The 23,785-nt window shown below is 33.8% G+C and overlaps 1 protein-coding gene across 1 annotated transcript; it reads right to left on the reverse strand.

Annotated features, from left to right (window-relative positions):
• Positions 1–258: 258 nt before the first annotated feature.
• On the reverse strand, positions 259–9,270 carry LOC101896596 (uncharacterized). Its single transcript, XM_005188126.4, has 4 exons — positions 8,721–9,270; positions 5,690–6,366; positions 5,472–5,618; positions 259–1,656 (listed from the first exon to the last, which is right to left on the reverse strand). Exons 2-4 carry the CDS (start codon positions 6,356–6,358, stop codon positions 1,024–1,026), a joined length of 1,449 nt encoding a protein of 482 aa, XP_005188183.2. The 5' UTR covers positions 6,359–6,366; positions 8,721–9,270; the 3' UTR covers positions 259–1,023.
• Between the last annotated feature and the right edge of the window lie 14,515 nt (positions 9,271–23,785).

The following is a 23,785-nucleotide window of genomic DNA, read 5'->3' on the forward strand; positions in this document are numbered from 1 at the left end:
TCGAGGTGTTACATAATTTTTGGCCCAATCAAACTTATAATACCCCCAACACATAGTGTTGTAGGGTATAATAAAATATTATCTATATGGGTAGTGGGGTATTTTAATATTCCAAGTTTTTCCCCCATCTCCAGGGTCGAATTCAATGTTTGTTTTTTATTTTTTTTTTAAGGTAAAGTACCAAATTAAAAATTTTATATTCCCCATATCGTGGCAACCCAAACAAACAATAAAACGTTCAGCGAGCTTTGTTTTGTCTGCTAACTTGCCTAACGGTAAGTTTATTATATTTATTTTATTTTTTTCAAAAAATAATTTCACAATTTCTTTTAATATACATGTCAAATTAAATATATCGATGGTTATGGATATCAACAAAAGAAATATTGGCAAGTAATGAAATTAATTTCAAAAATGTGACTTTATCAAATTTGCAAATCTTTTGTGTGTTTTTGTTCGTGGGAATATTTTTTAAATTTTCGTCAATACTGTTTTTCCCATCGAAATATTTAAGTTGGAATAAATATTTAAGTATATGGATTTATCACAGTTATATCTTATTTTAAAAAATGTTTGTTTATAAATATTATTAAAATTCTAAATACAAAATAAATAGCTAATACTATGTGTAAATGTGGCACATGTTGGGAGAATGATAATGAGGGGGGAGTGGGTGGTAGTGGGCAAATGCTCGACTCTCTTGGTAAAATAAATAAATAAATAAAAATACATCTAGTGGCATGGAATGTATAATAAATAAATTAATTAACAAAAGTTAAAAAGAAAAACATGACATAATAAATAGTTTCATGAAGGATGAAGGTGAGATTTAAAGTGGGAAGGGTGGTAAGAGTAAACTATGTTTATGTTTAAGTACAATTCGAATAAGGAAATGTTAGATAATACTTTTAGGAACTGCTTTGTCAGGAATGACAACTGACCATGGATTTTTGGTCCAGCTGTATCTTAGCTTAGCTTCATTGGCACACTTGGCAGATTGATTGTTTGGGTTGGGTTGGGTGTTTACGCACTCGTTTGTTTGTTGCTGTTGTTCTGGCGTTGTCGGCGCCTCTTCTTCTGTTGCACTGGCTTGGCTGTTGTCTGAGCTTTCATGCTCAGTTCAAAACTTTCACCCAAACTCATGTTGGAGTCGGGGCGCATCATTGAACTGAGATTCACCGAACTTTGTGACTCATCATTGCCGTTGCTGGGATTTTCCGCCGATGCCGTTTCTGAGCTCTCCAGTTTCACGGAATTGCTTAGATTTTTCGAGACCTTACGTTTCAATACCTTGCGCATGCCAGCCAAATATTTAAAGTAGGCATCCTTGGCAAATTTCAAGTCCAGCAGGGTGGGCTCTACCACAGCATTGCCATGGTTTTGTTGTTCTTTGACCTGGAATTGCAGTTTCTTGTCCATGGCCTCTGTGCTGAAAGATTTCAATTTTCTGGTATTTGCATTGGCATGCGAACCATTGATGGTGAATTCCAATTCGCACAACATTAGGCGGGCACTGGTTAACAATTGATCCAATTCCTTGGTTGTCTCACTGACATACTGCTGCCTGGCCATGTCCCATTGGTATTGGCTGCGTCCCAAGTAGCCAAAGGATGCGACAAATATTTGCATGTTACTATACCAACGACTGAGAGTGATCTGTAATGAAGAAAAGTGTGGAGAGGGGAGAGGAAAATTATTATTAATTTCATATGCATATTTTTTTTCAAGCATAAAATATAACGAGGATCTCATGATAAGTGAAGTGTAATAATTCACATTTCACCTAGCATATTCCGGGCTGTTGTGGTTCTCCCAAAAAAATGGATGCTTTTTTTCATCTTCCTCTTTTGCTGGCCAGTTGAGATCAATGATTGATTGATTTATATTTTTAAGAGATGATGTGTTTTTTCAACCTGACCAAGACACCAGCCATACAATGCTGTCGGTATGACAGGAACAAATTCATAAAGAGCCTGTCTACAATAATTCGCTGTGGTTGTTGTTGTTTTTGTCGATTTATGCAAATCTTGACTTCATTTTTCCTGATGTTTGTTGCACATTTGGTTGGATGGTTTGTTAGTTGCATGGAACAAGTTTTCTCTCACTTTTCGTGGACTGTGTAAGATATTTGCCGCCTATAGCCACCTACCAACATATGCAGATATGTATGTATGGACTTTGATGCCAACAATCCCAGGGACTAACTGCCAATCTATAACATCTGCTGGTCGAGACAGTCCAAGTCACAAAAATGTTATAAGAAGGAAAAGCAAAACAGGGTGCTTGTTCATCATGCTGTCATGCTTTATTAAGCCCTGAGGGTGGTGATTGTCAAGTTAACGCATATTTATGGTTGAAACAACCTAAAGTAAGTGCACTTTATGATTGAGCGAACATGTTGAAAAGAAATACTTGCATTTTTTGGTTTGGATAAATTTTAATAATTTGTAAGTTATACAGAAGACTATCAATATTTTATGAAATATTTCATGTTTGGCCAATGGCAAAAACAAAAGTTGCGGAGGAAATTATGATAATGTGGAGAGGTTGGTAAATTTCCCAAAGACTGGATTTTATTGAGGGTGAAGGGAAGTGGAATGCTGACATGCTATTTTTCGCCCCATCCCTTCAACGTCTCATGTCGCTCCTATGAAAACATGGAAGTATAGTCAAAAATCTTTTCAATCCCAAATTTTGGAATCAGTCTAGACTCATTTAGCTTGTCAACCACGAATTTATCATTAACATGAAGCTCGTCCAGTGGTTTATAACAGGTATAAGCAATGTTTTACAATTGAATTCATGTAACAAAATGTATTGGTGGAATCATGTGGAATTTTGAAATCAGTCCAGATTCACTTGGCTTGTCAACAGAGAAGATATCTTTAATATAAAGTTCGTCCAAAAATGTGTGGCAGGTATAAGCAATGTTTTAAAATTGGAGTTCTTATAACAAAGTATATTGGTGTAATAATTGTGGAATTTGGAAATCAGTGCAGACTCACTTGGTTTGTCAATAGAGTATATATTGCTAATACGAAGTGCGCTTAAAAATGTATGGCAGGTATAAGCAATGTTTTAAAATTGAATTCATATAATAAAATGAGTTGGTGAAATCATTCTGGAATTTGGAAATCAATCCGGTCTCATTTAGCCTGTCAACGGAGTAGAGATCGTTAATATGAAGATCGTCCATAGGGTAATGGCAGTTATAAGCAATGTTTTAAAATTGAATTCATATAATAGAGTATATTGGTGGAATCATTCTAGAACTGTTAAATCAATTTAAATTGACTTAGCTTGTCACCCAAGTAGATATCGTGAATATGAAATTCGTCTAGAGATTCATCTCAGGTATAAGCAATGTTGAAATTTGAATTCATATTATAAACAGTTTTGGTGGAATTATTTTGGAATTCGGAAATCAATCCAAACTTACTTTGTTTTTCAAAAATAAATAAATAAATTTACTAGATATCTCCAGAGATGTATGGCAGATATAAGCAATATTTAAATTCGAATGCATGTTTATGAATTGTTTGATGAATAACTGGAGACATTGGTTGTGTTGTCTCACGTATATAAAATTTATGGCAGATATAAGCAATAATGAAATACGAAACATATGAATTGAAATTTTCAATTCTTTCTCAGAAAAATAGAGTTTATTTTCTTTAAATTGCAACATTGTTGTTGTTGTGGTTTCTTGCACAAAAGAGAACAACTTTAAAATATTTGCATTGCACTTAAAAACAATAAATTTCTCAAAAAAAGTTTCCCAACAAATTCAATGGTCGAATGGCTGAATTTGTCTTGAGTTGCTGTTTAACATAAAATGTAGCTTTAGAATGTTCAGTAAGTTATAAGGAGGACTGCCTCTTTTTAAAATAGGGTTTTCATGTAATTTATATGGCTGCAATTTTGATTTAGCTGCCCTTGGACCTATACGTTTCCTATTAACACGGTTGAATATGCGTACAATTCAGTATTGCTTGTATCTCTCCTTGAAGGTTGCGAATGGCATGTTAAAGAAATCTTCCCCTCGACATTAAGTTTTCTTCAAGATTACGTGCAATTAATTGATGTGCAGGTAAGCCAAAAATATTGTATTTATGTGAGGAAAATTTAGGGAAACCATTTTAATTTTGAAGATTTACTAATTTGTATTATAAAAAATTATATATTTTCGCAATATTTGATTTTTGAAAGTTTTGAGATATTTTCAAGGAAATTCAATCATATATTCATGATTGAGGATTATCCTACGGAATTTGATTTTTTTTTTCCGAAAATTTGATGTTTGATCTCAACTTTAAAAAAATCATATTTTTGAGATATTTTCAAGAAAATTTAATCATATATTGATTCCTACAGAATATGAATATTTTACCGAAAATTTGATTTTTTAATCTTCGTTTTCAAAAACAAATTTTTGAGATATTTTCAAGAAAATTTAATCATATATTGATGATTATCCCACGGAATTTGAGTATTCTTCCGAAAATTAGATTAGAGAAAATTAGAATTAGAAAAAATTAATTTTTTTATGTATTTTGAAGAAAATTTAATCATATATTGACGATTATTCTACAGAATTTGAATATTCTTCCGAAAATTAGATTTTTAGCTTTCGGAAAAAATCAAATTTTTAATAACTTTTGATACTGTGCTATCTTGAAGAGCTCTTCAATATTCGAATTTTTCAGATAAGCATTGCAACAATCAAAGAGTCTTCAAATTTTTAATTCAATCTTTTTTTTTGTATTTATCCTCCTTGACATCCAAGGTGGCCAATTTTAAAGACCCAAATATTTGGTGTTACTGTCATTACAAAATAGTTCACAAAAATGCAAATGGATTAACACGTGACAATAGAACTAGCACCAACAGAGGAATTTCCCTTTGTAAGGAAAAGGCGGCTAAACTTCTGTAAACTTTTATGACTGGCAAAAAAACTGCGGAACAAAAAAAAAAAAACAAAACTACAAAGCCATGGCTAAAACATGATCGTGCATTGTAAACAGGGTTTAAGTTCTGCATAAATTATGTAAAAAAGAGACTAGATTGGCAACAGGGAAGAACATGCCACAATGGATTTTCCACTAATTGAGGTGACCGTTCAAAATAATGATGGAAACATTTATGAATTTTACTTCTAACACAAAAAACGGGAGTTACCCTTCTTCTTCTTTATATAAGCAAAATCATTGCTCATCTTTCATATAAATTCTAAAAAAATAACCTCAAAATTCCACTGGCCTATCACCCAAGTCATCACCACAATTATCGTGGCTCATATCACATCAAACCCAGAACCATCATATCATTTCATATTTATAGCTAGCATTGAGTTGATTCGGTTTAGATATCTCTTCTTGTATTTGTCATAACACGTTTAATAGATCATCTTTGTTGGAACCACAACAGAAAAAAATACGAAAAAAAGAAATAACCTTAAATATGATACTTACGCTAGAGTTTTGTTTCACTTTTGGCAAAAATGTATAGTAGTCACGATGCAAGCTCCACGAATTCATATCATCGAGTTTGATGTGTTTCAAACTCAAATGGCGGGTAACGTATTCTTTGCGTATGGTTTCACGGAATCTTTTCAAGAGCTAGAATTAGAAACAAATTTAAAAAATTAATTTTACACATTTCCAATTTAGGTTTCAAATGCAAAACATACATAATAGGTATGACGCCGGCTGTGGGTGACATCCACAGCTGGATTTTCACCCATAACATTGCAGGGATTTTGCCAGACATTGTGTTTGGATGTGCCATCAAAGTATTTCAAATTATCCAAATGTTGGGCCTGACGTTTGTTCAATTTGCCATTGCGGCTCTTCTGATATTCCGATTTACGTTCCGCATGTCTAACCACATCGATGGGTGACAACTCATCGTAGGTCTCTGAATCAGAATATGAATAATCGGATGATTGTGGATCTTCCGATTCTAAGTTCAGTTCTTTTTCTTCCCTGACATATTCCTCGGCCAACTCTTCAATGGCCTCAGAGAGTAGCAATAGTTTTTCAGCCTTGCCTGTTGCATCCGAGCCGTATGTTGCAGTTAAATGTCTCCTCACTGCAGCGGCATCTACATTGTGTGGCATTATTACAATGAAACCCATTATTACCATTAGTAAAATGGTTAGGTGATGTTGTTGTTTATAATTATTTGTTGTTGTTGTTCTTGTAGCTGTTCTTTCTTTTAGTTGAGATTTCTCTTCATTGGCATGCGCCAAGGATGGGCAGGTGCAATATTCAGCTGCTTTGCCTGATTCGCTTTCGTTGCAATGGGTCAAAGTTGCCGATTTATTGGTAGCACCACTTTGTAATTCGAATCCTGCCATGCAAGCCACTGAAAGTAATTGAGGGAAATTATTAAATAAAATCAATTAATTAACAATTACAAATATAATTATTTTTTATAAAATATAATGAAATATAAATTTAAGATTTCTTGAAATTCCCAATTCTTTTAAGTTATTTTTGTAATAAAGCAAAAATATAAATTAATTTTTTGAATATTTCAACAAAATAATTGTATTAAATGGCAGGTATGAGTAAAAAAACTATCAACAATATCACAACTAGATGGCGCTAAAAATCTATATATCTGCCAATCTGAAACTGGCGGTCTGTTAGCAATTTTTACTCATCCAAATGTGTCTGGAAAAAGATCATTCGACTCTGAATTCTTTAAAATGTAAAAGTCTTTCTTTAGATGTAGGAACGTTAAAGTAAATCATCCGTACGACAAAGCAATTATACTAAATGGCAGGTATAAGCAAAATAATCCATGTAAAAATTTCACAAATAGATGGCGCTTATAAAAAAATCAATGTTTCTGCCTGAAGCTAGCAATTATGCTACTATTTTGACTCAGCTAAATTTGTATGAAGAAGTTTTCATAGAAGAACATTTTTCTAATAAAGGATGATTGGTATATTCTTCTATATTTGACTGAAAATTATTCTAAATAGAGGGCTGAATTCTGGTGCTCCGACAAGGGATTAGTCCTTGAATACATTCTCAAAAGGGAACTAGAATTATTATTTTTTTTTTTTTAAATCGGGAGAACTTGGATATCGATTCTCTGTAAAAATTATTTTTATCTTAGAGATAATATGAAATTCCTAGATGATTTGAGTTCAGATATTCCGAAAAGAACTAGTTCATAAAATTGTTCAGTGAAAGGAAAGATATTTTTAAATCTAAAGAGATGGATTGGTTCCTCTCACAGGTAAACTCGGAGGATCGAATATAGATTACTCAGTTCTTTTATGAAAATAAATAAAAAATAATCTCAGACAGAATTCGAAAGTCCTAAATGGTTTGAGTTAAAATATTCCCAAAGGTACTAGTTCATAGAAACTGTTCAGTGAAAGGAACTCAAAAATATTTTTAAATCTAGAGAGACGGATTGTTTTTCTCTTTCGCTCACAGATGAATTTTGAGGACCGTATATCAATTACAAAGCTTAAAAAAATCGGTCATCACAGAAAGAACATCAAAGGATTATAATGTTTTAGTTCAGATGCTCCGAAATGAACTAGTTCATAAAATCTGTTCAGTGGAAGAAACTTAAAAATATTTTGAATTGGATAGGAGAACTGTATTGTGTTCCTCTCACAGATTAATGTCGGGTTCCATATATAAATTACTAAGAACAACATTTGAAAAGTAATCAGAGAGAATATCAAAGTCCTAAATGATTAGAGATCAGATGCATCGAAACTGTTCAGGGAAAGGAACTTAAAAATATTTTCAAATAAAGACAATCCAGTTCGTCTTTCTCTTACAGATGAATTTCGAGTTCCAAATATATATCATCTATGACACATAAAATATTCTGAGGATCCAAAAACAATCTGTTTGCATGATCTGTTCAGTGAATGGAACCATCGAAACTAAATATAGTGGCTGTAGTTCAACTTGTTTTTCTTTTTGTTACCTCGCTTTTTTTTTTGGTTCACTGAGCCCTACAAATATTCTAGCTCCCAAAGATCCGGCCTAACTCAAAGTGTTAGAGTAATGTCATTCAAAAATTGAACCAGTTCATTGGAACTATTCTGTAAAAGGAATGATGGAATCTCCTTCCAACTCTTTTTTTTTATCCACTTAATTAAGTTGTTTAGGTTAATTTTTCTGACATATTTTTTAACTTCTTTTGGTTCTTCTTCAACAGTTCCGTCAAAGTCTTAACGTAAACTGCTGGACTTGTATAGTTCCACGGTGAACTAGTTCATTGGAACATTTCCGTGAAAGTAAGGATCGATACATTCATCAATCAAATTCTTTTTTCATTTATGTCCTTTGTCTATTTAGTTTTGTCTTAATCAAAAGTAAATGATGTAAAAGGAACAATTGAAATAAAAAGGACGAGTGAACTAATTAGACCGAGGAATTCACATGCAGAACTAGTTCCTTTATTATAAATTATTCGCCTAAAAATCAGAGGGCGCTAGCCCTGAGCTTATTTGGGAAAATATACGCATAAATTGAACACATTTCAAAAAAAAAAAAAAACACAATTAATTAAATATTGAGTTTGGTCTGGGATGTTAAAACATGTAAAAAATTTTAATTCTGGTCCATTTTTTCTATTGAATATATTCAACCCGGCCTTTTCACTCTCACGCACTTTTACAGTATTAAAAGTTTTTTTTCAAATTTTCACAAAATCTTTAAATGTGGTACGCAAAAAATTACCTTTTATTTTATCAATTAAATGCACTTAAAAAAAACCAAACACGAAACGCACTGGAATATCGTTGCGCTATTAATTAATCAAATGTATCAATTTGTTTGGGTATGTGTCTGCCGATTATTCGCACTGGATTAGTCACTAATCGAAAATTTCGGAATTTTTTCCTGTTTGGCTTTGTTGCGCTGATGGTGTTTTTGTTGTTAATGTTGGCGATTGTTTAAATTCAAACGTTTAAATAACGGCTATGTGTTGTTTACTTTTTGTTACACTTATTTTTTTTAATTAGTTAAAACTCGTTGTTCCTCTGTTTTACTCGTTGTTTTCAAATGCTATCACAATTTCGCGATTTTCAAAATGTTATTGCTATGCGTTCGTTTGATTCGTAAGAATTTTGTTATTAACTTAAAATAAAACAATTTGTCGATTCGTTATTCGTAGCGTAAGCGATGTTGTGTGCACATTACGCTTGTTTAAACTAAACTAACTTTAACTAACCAAAGCGCTGGCAAAAGTAAACTTTTTTATATTTGTGTATTTTCAATCGCTGCGGCGGCTCTCGCTTCAATGTTTCCCTTGCTGGCTGGTGTGTGCGGTTTTATTGTTGATTTGGCTCGGGCCAAACACGCTCGCCACACACAGTCAGACGGCCATACGTCATCGTTGGCGAAAACAGAAAATACCTCATCAGTGCGAGTCAATTTGTTAATAAACCACTAAATACAACAACAACAACAGCCTACATATCTCAATCATGATACGAGAGTGTGTGTGTGTGTGCGTGTGGGTATGTGTGCACAGGTGAATATATTTTAGCTTGTAACTCCCCCTTTTTTACATGGCTATTGTAACTTAAGAGAATTGCAGCAGATTGTTGTAATGCTCAGGCGCAACCATATTTTACTGTATATGTGAGTTACAACAAGCCTCTGATATGGCTCTCTTAAGTATAACTCTCACAAAATTTCTCTTTGTAAAACACCACTTTAAATAGGAGGCTGGTCATGTTGTCGTCATTGTGGGATTTTCCTACGCATTTTTCATTGCACATTCGATTTTCTTTACGATGATGATGACGCTACGGGATTTTTTTCTGAATTAAGAAATTTGTTTACTATCGAAATGCTGAAGTGTGAATGAGTGTGTGTGCGTGTTGGAGCACAAAGAATGGTCTTGGCTGATAAGGGTTGCCAATGAGGGGGTCTTTGTTTTTATTTTCAAATTTGGGTCTGTAAATGGATACAATTGGAGAGTTTTTTTTATACCCGATTGTTGTAAAAGTCCGATTGTTTTCAACTTACACACATCAGAATATTTTCATTAACCCAAGGTCTGGTGTTAAGATGTAATATATCGGGCCACTCTTTCTGGTACCTCCCCCACAAAGTGTCAAAATTTTGAATAATTAAACGCAAAATAAAATTGCGATTCCATTCAGAATTTGCACATCCCAATATTTTTATAAATACAGGATCTGTTATAAAGATTCCTTCTGGTACCTCCTCCATAAGGGGTCAATGTTTTAAATAAATTATAAAATCCGAAATAAGCATCCGGTTCTCTTCATATTTAACATATCCCATTATTTCTACTAACATAAGATCTGCTGTAAAGATGGAATATACCAGTTTACTCCTTCTGGTACCTCCGCCACAAAGAGTCAAAAATTTGAGTATCCATGAAGGTCATAAAACGCGAAATAAACATGCGATTCCACTCAGACTTAATACATCACAATATTTCTATCAACACAGGACCTGTTATAAAGATGGTAGATATCGGACCGTTTGCTCTGGTACCTCCCCCACAAAGGATCAATGTTTTGAATAACCAAATCGGTTACAAAATCCGAAATAAGCATCTGGTTCTCTTCATATTTCATACATTTTTTTCAAAATTTCCCTTTCATATCACTCAGACCATACGACCACTATATTGGAGAACTAGATCATATATTTTCCTTCCTTAGGCCTTAGGAAAATTTTCTTAAAAAAAAATAATAAAAGGAAATGGCAACTCTCAAATGCTGGAGAATCCAACATTTTCCAAAATTTCCCCTTCATTTCACCCAGCCCATACGTCATTTCCACGGGTGCAAAATGTGGGTGTTACTGTGTGTGCGTTCGTCCGTCTACATACTCATGTTTATTTAGGTTTGCCGGAAAATGAGTGTGACGTTTTTCCAATTTTTGTGGTTATTTTTTCACCTTAAGGTGTTTTTTCTCCGATGATGATTTGCTGTTTCCAGTTGTTCTCCATCTTTGGATTTTTGTGCAATTTTTCTACGAATTGGAAAAAAGAAAATTCTTCTCCGGCAAGTAGGTGGTGGTGGTGATGGCGTTCATGATGACTCTCAATACGTTTTTCATAAATGATACACTCATGTCTGCTTCCGGTCTCTTCGAATAATGTTTACGTTGTGGCACAACAAGTGTTTACTATATCTTTCATAGGATAGGTAGGCAGATATTTCTCATTTGATGGGGGGTTTTTCTCTGTTTGTTTGTTTGTCGGTTTGCCACATTTCCCATTACCGCCAATTAATTTAATTTATTGCCTTGCAAATCACGAGACAAACGTAAAAATAAATTTTCAATAAAATTACTTTGATATTGTAACTATCTTATCGCTGCAATTGGGCCGGGCAGGTGCTCAATCCCCGCAGATTATTCATTTCAATTGGTTATCAATATATGACGATGACCAGGCGGGCCGGCCTCCCAAGCAATTTATTGTATTTTATATTCACACTGTATGCCTTCATAGCTAATTATAGAATAATTATTGTTATTAATTGCAAATATTTTATCAATAATGATTGACACAAACTAAAACTATTTTTAAAGCCTACGACAGAATGTGCGAATGTGTGACACAATATTGTGCAAATGGTATGGTATGCAATTGACAAGGGTGGGAATTTTCTAGAGAGATGTGGGAGTGACGTTGCAGGCTAACGTAGTAGAAAGTGAGGTAATAGAAGGCAATTGAGGGAACGCATCAAATGCAAATAATAATTAAATAAAAAATTGAAGACCTTAGAGGATGTAAGGGAACGTCGAGACTGGTATATTAAGGATGGAGGGGATATTTTGAGAACTTCCTTCAAAGCGAAAATATTGGAATCGTGAATATTTACAAAATATTTTCCCAAGTCCTTGAAGGCTGCCATTGGATATTATTATTTCAAAGTCCTTGGGTATCTCAAGCATTTAGTTTTAGGACTGCAATCGGAAATGTCTGAAGAATTTTTTATGGCTGTAATGATGGATATTTTAATTCTTTTTTTAAGTTCCTTTTGAGATGGCTTTAAAAACAGTAATAGAGAGTTTTTCAATTTTTATACCTCCACCATACTATGGAGGGTATATTAACTTTGTCATTCCGTTTGTAACTCCTCGAAATACTCATATCAGACCCAACAAAGTATATATATTCTTGATCAGCGTAAAATTCTAAGTCGATTTAGCGATGTCCGTCTGTCTGTCTGTCTGTCTGTCTGTCCGTCTGTCTGTCTGTCCGTCTGTCCGTCTGTCTGTCTGTCTGTTGTAATCACGCTATCTTTCGAATGAATTGAGATAGATGGCTAAAATTTTGCACACATGTTTATTTTTCCAGTAGGCAGGTTAAGTTCGTAAATGGGCCATGTAGGTCCACGTTTTCATATAGCCCCCATATAACGTTACCTCCCTATATTCGGAATTTTGATGATTTTAGCGACATTATTCACCGAAATTGTTTCAAATTTGGTATTTGAAGTTCAAAATGGATACTACACCCTAAGACAGAAAATTGTCTGTGCAGGTCCACGTCTTCATATAGCCCCCATATAACGGTACCTCCCTATATTCGGTATTTTGATGATTTTAGCGACATTATTCACCGGAATTGTTTCAAAATTGGTATTTGAAGTTCGTTATAGGAACTACAGTCTGTGACAGAAAATTGTCTGTGCGGGTCCAGGTCTTCGTATAGGCCCCATATATCAGTACCTCCCTATATTCGGTATTTTGACGATTTTAGGTACAATACCCACTGAAGTTGTTTGAGATGTGGTATTTGAAGTTCGTAATAGATGCTACAGCCTGTGACAGAAAATTGTCTATGCTGGTCCATGTCTTCGCACAGCTCCAATTTAACGGCACCTCCTTATATACGATATTTTGATGATTTTAGCTACATTATTCACCGTTTATTTCAAGTTTCAAATTTGAATATGGTAATGGCTTATGACAAACAATGTCTATGTATGTCCACGTCGTATAGACCCCAATATAACGGCTATATTCGGTATTTTTAAAATTTTAACAGAATTTTTTAAGGATTTTATTTTTTAAAAATTTCCAAATTCGTTGAAAATGGTGGAGGAGATTTTCTAGAATAATTTTAAAGGCATTCAAAGTTTTAAATGCAAATTTTAAAATTATATTTTTAAGGGCCTAAAAAGCCATTATTTACTTCTTTTGGAGACTATAATTTGGGTCTTAAAGGCTGCTATTGGGAATATTACAACGTGAGATGAAAAAACTGCAATCAACTTCAGACTGCTGTCACTTCAAAACCACTCATCCGACAGCTGTTAAAATTATTCCAGTGACAGCTCATTATAGTGTTTACAAGCGTACAAAAGCATTTTGGTGAGAATTTTCCAAAAAAAAAGTTATTAGTGACGGAATTCAAGCGTGATAGTGTGATTTCTTTATATTTGGCTGGCAAACCACAAGTGGCTATCGTTAGAGCACTCCAGCATTTAAATGTGAATGAATCTTTTGTGTCTCGTATCATCGCTCGAGAGTTGCTTCGCTTGACCGAAGGTGTAGATCTGCCGAATTTAATTTTCTCCGATGAGAAAACATTCGTTGTCCAGCAGTTTGTAAACAAGCAAAAAGATCGTGTTTACTTGCCAAAGAGGTCAGTTGAAAATATGCACCTTCGGTTGGGCACTAGAACTCAATCGCCGGCCATGGTGATGGTGTGGGCTGCCATAACAGCCGATGGTCGTTCTCCAATCGTATTAATCGACCGTGGCAACATAATAAATGCCGAATATTAAAGCGAAAATATTCTGGAGAGTGTATTAAAGCCTTGGGCACGCAAACATTTTCCAACAGAAGTCAGCACCATCGCACTCAGCACGCGCCACCCAAGAGTGGTTACAAAATGAGGTTCCTCGCTTTATTTCCAGTGCACAATGGCCACCAAAATCTCCGGATACCAATCAGTTGGACTATTGTGTCTGGGGTATTTTGGAAAGCAAGATTGGCACTAAAAAATACCAAAGTGTCGATCACCTCAAGCAAGCGCTTCATCGGAAATGGTCCAAAATACCGCTAAGCAACATTTGGGCAGCGTGTGACGGATTCATTGGCCGTTTGAAGACCATAACTCGTGCCAAAGGTGACCAATTCCAACAAATCTTAACTTATTTTAAAACTTGACCCCTTTTCCGACATTTTTTGCTTTCATTCAATAAAATTTAAAAAAAAAAAAAACTTAATTTTATATTTGACATAAACATGGAAGTTTAGCAATTGTTTATCACATTTTACGTGCAAGAATACAAAGTTGTAGAACTTCTTCAGAGCAAAGTTCAATTTTCATTAATTTATCAAAATGTCAAACATACAATCAAGCAATAAAACACTTGATATTAGCACGAGCATAAATTACTGATAAAACACTTGATATTAGCACGAGCATAAATTACTGATTCACTAGATAGTGGTTGGGTGGAGATTTATTTTCTGAGAGAGCCAAAATTTTAGCGATAAAGGAAAATACTAATTTCATAGCTTTCCCTCTCTCTCTCTCTAATTATCATTATCTTGCAGTGTAACTAAATATATCTCTGCTAACAACACTTCACACCTTGATAACTTCCAAAAAATTAAACTAGCAAAACGGAAATAGATATTACTTGTATCAAAATTCAATTAACATGCCCCTGCCACATGGTGGCGCTCAATATCATTATCAATCCTTGGTGATTATAAAAGATATCGAATGTCGAAAAAAATATCTATTAGATTGTTTCCCCTTTTCAAGTGGAATATGTTTGCTAACAATTAAACAATAATAACAATAAAACTTGACTTAATTTATAATCGTATAAAAGAATTATTACCTCTTGAGGGGGGAACTACAAATCACATGCAATACCTTGTTAGCTTCTGTACTTTCCCGCACATGTTATCGGTTTAAAGATTTTTTTGTTTCATGATTGATAATGGCAAACAAAAGCGCAAGAAAAAATAATTATATCAAGAACAGGGTTGTGGGAAATTATACCCTACACCACATAAGGGTATTATGGCTTTGTGCATTTGTTTGTAACAGGTAGAAAGAAGCGCGATAGACCTATAGTTACTTTTGAGGATATTTATGTCATGTCCGTCCATGTATTTTTGTGAATATAAGGCAGGTCGCATTTATTATCCGATTGAAATAAAATTTTGCAAACAATGTTTTTTTGGGGGCCAAGGACAAACCCTATGAAAATTGGCGATAATCGTATCAGATTAAGATATAGCTCCCATATATCTTCAACCGATTTCGGGTAAATTGCGCACCTAATGGCTAATATAAGTCCAAATGACCTGCATTTTGGTACATTTGGAAGCAAGTAAATCAAATCGGAAATCGGTTTAAATATAGCTATAGCTCCCATTTATATGTTTCGATTTGGAGATTTAAAGTCCCTCACATTCGTATTATGTACTCTACAAGAATAATATTTGTTACCGGATATCAGATACTGCTCAAGAATATCTCTGCCAAATTTTATTGAGATGGGCTCAGATTAGGATATAGCTCTCATATATATCTTTATCCGATATCAGGTTTATTGTGCACCAAATGACTAATATCAACACAAATGGACCGAATTTTGGCAATTACCACTGAATTCATCCAAATGTATATTATGTCTGCTGGACTTTTGGTATTGAAAATGGGCAATGTAAGTCCACGTTTTGGTATAGCCCTCACATACGGCATCCCCCGACATTTGGTATTTTGATCATTTGAGCGACATTATTCACCGGAATTATTTCAAATTTAGTATTTGAAGTTCGTAATGGATACTACAATCTAAGACAAAAAATTGTCTGTGCAGGTCTACGTCTTCGTATAGCCCCCATATAACGGTACCTCCCGATATTCGGTATTTTGATGATTTTAGCGAATTTATTCACCGGAACTGTTTCAAATTTGATATTCGTAATGGATCCTACAGCCTAAGACAGAAAATTGTATGTGCAGGTCCACGTCTTCGTATAGCCCCCATATAACGGTACCTCCCCATATTCGGTATTTTGATGATTTTTTAAGTTTCGTATTTGAATATTGTAATGGCTTATGGCAAATGTTACCTATGCAGGTTCATGTCGTCGTATAGACGCTAATATAACAGCTACATTCGTTATTTTTAAGATTTTAGCAGGGTATTCAAAGTTCGGGCCTGCCGAACTTACAGCTTTTTACTTGTTTTTTTTTTCGAGAGGGGAATGGTGTTCTAGCACCTGGAAAGATTAAGTACAAAAACCCAAGTTTATTTTGGGAACATGTGATTGCCAACACCAAAGAACGTTTGTAGCCAAAACTATTGCTTATCAATTTTTTTTAGATTTGGAAATTTTGCCAATTAAAAATCATTTACACGTTTTACTCAAACAGATAACACCTGTATTGAGTAATTATCAAACAGCCAAGTTCAAAGTTCAATTTGAAAAATAAAATGATCAAAACGTCTACCCTACACGATGCTGTTGAATATCTGTCTCGATTTTTTTAAATGACTCACTCTCTACAGACAATTAAAAAAAAACAACGAGATGTTACTTTAGATATCACACTTACAAAGTGTCATCATTACGCTGCGGGATTTTTTCGAAAAAAAAATACAATTTTATCTATCTATTCATATGCAAATCAACCGCAATTTTTCAGCATTGCAAAATTCCAAATGGAAACCTCAAACAACAATCATACATGAATGACAAACGCGATATGTGACATCATGTGCAGCAAACAACCGCACAATCACTCCCCATGTATTGTGTCTATGAAACAATTAATTAAGCAAGTACTTGTTCAATTACCATTTCACTTTCTCATCATGTCAATTATTGTTCGGTTAAATGATCGTTTAAATGAGAACACTGTCTCTCCGTCTATTAGTCATGGCCCACCGATAGCAGTGCAAGTTCAAACCAATACGTCATACATCAACAATAGTTATCGCCGAATAACTAAGACCGAACACATGGAAGATAAGTTCAAGTTCACATTGAACATGAATGAGCATTGGGAGAATAGGCCTCCAACATTGCTCTACTTTTAGCACTATCAGCTGGTGGCTGCTGTTTTTATTTGTAATGGTATTGGTTAGGGAGAGGAGAACACGTCGTCACAATACGTATTTCATAAATTGTCGATAAAAGGTTCGTTGACTTTAAATGCGCGCCATGTAGGTATTACTTGCCAACATGGGGAGGCATGATACCGTTGAGACCGGCAAAACAACTGTTGTGAGCAGCTGCCAAATGTGGGGTAGTATTTGTTTGAAATGCACGCGACTAAAGCTTACTCTCCAAATAATATTATAAACAATAACAATGCCAATGGCATTTGTAACAACAAGTGAGAGCAAAAACATTTCTCTTTCTCCATGCCATACCATTTCCCCATATAAGTCGCTCACAGTTGTTTATCCTACATGTGATAGAAAAATAAGAGCCAATTTTGTCGAAAACGTACAGTACAGGGCAGCGGGTATATGGAGAGATGACTTTCTTGGCAATTGAATATAATTTCCTGGGTTACTTTTCTCCTTACAATGTAATGAGAAAAGTGTCGCCAAACAATGATTTATCGCCTCAACATTATTGAGCAAAAAATCGTATTTTCCGTCCTAACCAATAATGAGTGGCAGCGGCATATCAGTAAGAAGCATATTAGTCCATTACTTTAAGAGGTGCAAGTCATTTGAAGAGAGTAATTATTCCCTTAACGAAAAATAAAATTTTGTGCGAAGGTCAGTCTAAGCGTGTGATGGGTAGGTTTTTTGTAATATTTTAAGTAAAAAGAACGAAAAGTACTAAAATTCAGAAATTTGTCATTCGAGTTACCGATGAAGTGCAGGTTAGCTGTATCAAAGGATTTTTAGAAAATTTGGAAATGGTACGAAAATTACTAAAATATACTAAAAATTTAATACTTTGTACTAGACCAAAGGAATGAACTAGAATTCTGAAATTTGTAAAAAGAGTCACTCATGGAGTGCAGGATAGATGTACCAAAGGGTTTTTTGAAATTCGAACTTTAAGCTTAAGAAAAGTTCTAAATTAATTTGGTATTATGTGAACGTTTAGAGGTTAAAAACTTGAAGTGCCTAATGATAGGATGATAAGTTTGATACATGAATCTAATTTAGAAAATGTGTACTAAATGTGGGAACTGTACTAAATGGCACTAAATTTGAAAAGGTTTGGTTTAGGGAGAACTGATGAATCTGGAATTTTTAAATTTTGTATTGGGGTTCCTGGTGGTGGTTGGTTTGTGATTAAGGAGTTGTTTTTTAGAAATGTGTGCTATAAAAGTACTAAATAATAATATATTTGGTACCATGTGATATTGGCTTAACATTGGGATTTCATTTCATGGAAATATGGAGGTAGTCTCGGAAATGTGTACTATAATTTTAAGAAAAGTACTAAGTGGTACTAAATCTGGTATTTGGTGGGTCTAATCCATAAATTTGATATTGAGGTCTCTGTTGGTGTTTGCGGTTATGATATGGAGGTGGTTCGGAATTGTGTACTATAAATGTTCGAAAAGTACTAAATGGTACTATAATATATGGGATTGAGATACAATTCTGAAATTTAAGATTTCGACTACTGATGGTGTCTGTATTCAAGATATGCGGTTGATTTTAAAAATTTGTCCTATAATTGTTCAAAAGATACTAAATGGTACTAAATCTGGTATTGGTTGAAGGGATAGGCCTGGAATTCTCAAATTTGATATTAAGGTCTCTGTTAGTGCCTGCGGTTGGGTGAAGGGATAGAGATAATATATAGTATTGGGATCTCTGTTCAGGTGTTGCCTGGAAATATGGAGGTGGTTTCGGAATTGTGTACTATAATTTAAAGAAAAGTACCGATTGGTACTAAATCTGTTATTGGGTGAAGGGATATGCCTGGAATCCTCAAATTTGATATTGAGATCTCTGTTGTTGTCTGTGGTTATGATATAGAGGTGGTTTCGGAAATGTGTACTTCTATTGTACGAAAAGTACCAAATGGTACAATATTTGATATTGGGTGAGGGAATAGAGATACAATTCTTAAATTTGATATTTCGATTGCTGATGGTATCTGTGGTTATGATATGTGGGTGATTTTGAAAATTTTTACTATAATTGTTCGAAAAGTACTAAATGGTACTAAATTTGGTATTGCATGAATGGATAATGCTGGAATCATCAAATTTGATACGAAAATCTCTGTTGCAATCTGCAATTGAGAGAAGAAGGTGGTTGCTGAAATGTGTACTTCTATGGTACGAAAAGTACCAAATGGTACAATACTTGATATTGGGTGAATGAATAGAGATAAAATTCTGAAATTTGATATTTCGATTGCTGATGGTATCTGTGGTTAAGATATGCGGGCGATTTTGAAAATTTTTACTATAATTGTTCGAGAAGTACTAAATGGTACTAATTTTGGTATTGCATTAAGGGATAATGCTGGAATCATCAAATTTGATATGGAGGTCTCTGTTGCAATCTGGAATTGAGAGATGAAGGGGGTTGCTGAAATGTGTACTATAATTGTACGAAAAGTACTTAATGGTACTATATTTTGCATTGGATGAGGGGATAGAAATAAAAATCTGAACTTGTATAATTAGATTACTAATGTTATTTGTGGTTAAGATATGGGGGTGATTTTGAAAATTTGTACTATATTTGTACAAATAGTACAAAAATTGTACTAAATTTGGTTTTTGTGTGAGGGGATGGGGCTGGAATCTTCAAATTTGATATTGAGATTTCTGTAGGTATCCGGAATTGAGATATGGAGTTGGTTTTGTACGAAAAGTACTAAATGGTAATAAATTCGGTATTGGGTGAAGTGATAGAGCTGAAATAGTGAAATTTAATGTTGAGGTCACTGTTGATTTCTAGGGTTTGCATATGGATATGTTGAAATAGTTTTGAACAGAAAAATCGTATGTGAGTCCATTGTGCAATTGTTTTACTATTTCCCTCCTCGCTAAACTACAAAATGAATTTTTTATGGCAAATGGCAAAATTATTCGTATTATTCCTTCCAAAAAAGGAAAAACCTTAAAAGATATATAAAACCTTGAGGGACTGAAAATTTAGTACGATGTATGAAGTTTTGATAAAAAAGAGGCTTTCAGATTTTTTTCAACATAGTTTGAGGGTCAGATGTTCAAGACCTCACAGAGATGTAAGACAAATGTTTGGGTCTTGAAAAATATTAATTTTTTTACATATTTGTTTTTGGATACTCTATCTTCTATGGCAGCGTCTCAATCAGGGCTGACTTAAAAATATATTAGGTTTTCTAAAAATCGTAATTTTGAAAAACTATTTCTTTATATTTCTTTTACATATTTCTAAGTACCTAAAGATACTCTGCCTTCTTTGAAAGTTCCTTATAATCATTATATTGTACTTATATTTCGGCTCTATACTGTAAATTACTTTGTTGATAATCTCAAAAGATTCTGATAACATTCACGCTCGCTCCCTCTCAATTCTTAGCGTCCATGTGTACGCACACTTGTTTTTATTTGTTTTTTTTTTTCTTCTTCTTTTGTTCGCACACCCACCAAACCATCAGCCGGGCCTGACACTTGCTGACTGACTTCGAGTGAATTTCACAAGAAATATCGATTAGTCAGCAAAGTTATTTTAAATGGCTTGCGCCAAAATCATAGTTCAAGTTTCGGCAAGTTCGGCTAACATCAAGGCTGGTTTGATGTGGGGTATCAGCGCACTGGCTCATCAAGCGTATACAACAACAGTAGTAAAAAAAATAACAAAAAAAAGCGCTAAAGTGGAAATGGAAGTGGAAGACGACGTCATTATGAATGAAATCTAAGACGTGTAGCCATACAGCCAGCGAGGTAGTCACAACGTTGGAGGTGACAACAAGCACGACAATGACAGACAAAAAAATCTAAAATTGTAAACATAATTGTCATGACAAACAGGCAAACAAAAAATAATAATTTAGCACGTTTTATGAATGGCATTACGTTACGCGCCCGCAAAAAGTACGAGGGCGACGTGTTTAGTTAAATTAGTGCCAGACGAGATTAGATAGTCGCATAATAATTGATATTGATGAAATTGCCAATAGTTTGACCCATATAGGTTGGTACCTTGTGGTGAAATATTTATATTGCCACTAGTAGTCAAGTTCTCTGGTGAAAGTTTCCATAACGATTTCATGATATTTTGTAATCTATGGAAATGTTATATTATTCGTCTGTATACGGAACAGGTTCATTCATTATGACATTTTCATGAATATTTAACATAGGAGAATAAATACAAAAAAAAAAAAAAAAATAAATAAATAATAATAAAAAAATAAAAATAATAATATCTCTTGAAGATGCACCTATTATGTGTCTTATCAACCAACTTTTAAAAACTACACCCGTTGCAGATTCGTAATGATTTTGGTATGAAGAAGTTCACTTGGTTGGTCTCGATGAATAATCACAATATCCGTAGAAATCCCTAACCAAACCAACATGCCAGACATAACAGTCCCGGCTTATAAACGTATTCAATAATTTGTCATCAAATAGCCGACACAAAAATTTAGATGTCTAAATTCAAATTTATATTCACATTTTGAATGTTAGTTTAATGAAAATGTTTGTCTCGTCGTGTCAGCTATCACGTCTGCCCGTGCAATTGTTGTGGGCGTTTGCAAAGCGCCATTTGATTACGTTAATCATGATATTGGCTTTGGGATTTTTTCTTTTTTTGACTAATCCTTGATTTTTATCATCAATGACGTTGTCAAGAGGAATTTTAAAATATCCGATTTCATGCAGGAATGCATTTTTGAGGGATGTGTTCATCAGGAGCCTTCGGACAACTTTTCCTCATAAAGATCCGAGATAGAAGACTTTTGGTTGAAAGGAACCATAGAAGCTTTCTGGGTATAAAATACCTCCAGGGGTATTCATGCAGGAATACATTGTTCAGAAATGTATTTATCATCTCTAGAACAAGGGCTATGTGAAGAGAAGCTTTCGGACAACTTTTGCTTATAAAGATCAGAGATAGAAAGCTTGTAGCAGAAAGGACCTATAGAAGCTTTCTGTGTATGAAAGATTTCCAGGAGTATGTTTAAAATTCTCTTTAAAGCTTTCATTTATATCGAATCCAAAATACATTCTATTAATAGAAGTTCCCTCAGAGCCATAAGATCTCTCAGATACTTGTTATACCTGATACTTTATAGAAAAAAATTCAGAGCTTTTCCAGACTCTAAAAACTTTTCAGAGTATTTTTATACCTGTCAGAGCTCTGTTTAGAAAGTTCTCAAAGGTATAATAGACATAGAAGAGCGATCATATGCATATAGGACCTATTCGAACTTTTTTATGCATTAAAGGACGCTCAGAGCTTTTTTATGTGTAGAAGTATTCACGGAATTTTTCTATGTACAGAAGACTTCACAGAGTATTTCTATGTCTCTTAAGCATAGAGGGGCAAGTAAGCACGCTAGCGTTGCTGTCTCTTATTCCCTGTCAGAAGTAAAACATCAACAAACATACATATACAAAAAATTTTCTACAATTATATTTATAAAATAATTTTTGAGCTAATTTTGAATATATGTTCGCTTAGAAATTTTTAAATGAGTTAAAATTAAACACGGGGAAGTTATTTCCAAAATTCTCTTAAGAATATCTCTTTCATTATTTTGCCTATCTAGGTTCATAGACTTAAAAAAAGATTTCACAGAGTATTTCTATACCTCTTAAAGCTCTTTTATGTTTTGGAAAGTCTAGGAGATATAATATGCATAAAAAAGCTCGAAGAGTTATTTTATTTATAAATACCTCTCAATAAGGCCTCTCAGACATATTTTGTACATAGGGGAACTCTCAAATTGTTTTTATGTACAGAAGAATTTTTGGAATTTTCAATATACAGAAGACGTATCCTAGTATTTTACCACTTAAAATAGCTCTTCTATATTTGGAAAAACTTTCAGAGGTCTTTAACCTTAAATGACTTGTCTATATATAAAAGATCCCTGAAAGCTTTTTTAATGTATAGAATAACTTTCAAAGCTTTTCTATACATAAAATAACTTTACTATTCTTTGAAAGCCTTTTAATAATTTTTCTGTACAAAAAACTTCTCAGGGCTTTTATATTTATAGAAAATATCAAAGCTTTATCACGCTTATTAGACCTTTCAGATATAGAAAACCTCTCACAGCCCTTCTTAGTATAGAAGATTTCACAAAGCTTTTATTTGCCAACAATTCTGCCAACGTTCCAATGATCTTCAAACAAAACACACAGAGGTCTTCTGTTTATAGCAAGATTCGAAAAGTTTTCCTATGAATAGAAAATATTTCAGAGATTTTTTATAGAAAGAAAACTTCTCAAATTTTTTTGTCAAAAAGTCTTCCAGCAAATTTCTAAAAGCTTTTGTAGGGTTTTTCTATGATAACAAAACTCAAAAGGATGTTATATAAATAAATCTATTCAAAAATTGAATCTTCCAGAATTTTTTATGTTTAGAAGATCTCTCAGAATTTCGCGCAAAGAAGTTCTCACAAAACATTTGGTGCATAGAAACAATTTCCATGGTTTTTTCTGTAATTAGAAGACCCCTAAAAGTATATTTCAGTTTACATAAAACCTCTCTGAGCTTCTCTTTGTTTAAATAAAGTCTAGAAGGTCCTCTATCTATAGAAAACACTGAAGAGCTTTTCTTTGCCAAAAAATTTTACTTTCAGGTGCATGGAAGAACTCTCAGAGCTTTTTCAAG

This window comes from Musca domestica, unplaced genomic scaffold (assembly GCF_030504385.1).
Source record: "Musca domestica strain aabys unplaced genomic scaffold, Musca_domestica.polishedcontigs.V.1.1 2, whole genome shotgun sequence".
Taxonomy (NCBI): Eukaryota; Metazoa; Arthropoda; class Insecta; order Diptera; family Muscidae; genus Musca; species Musca domestica.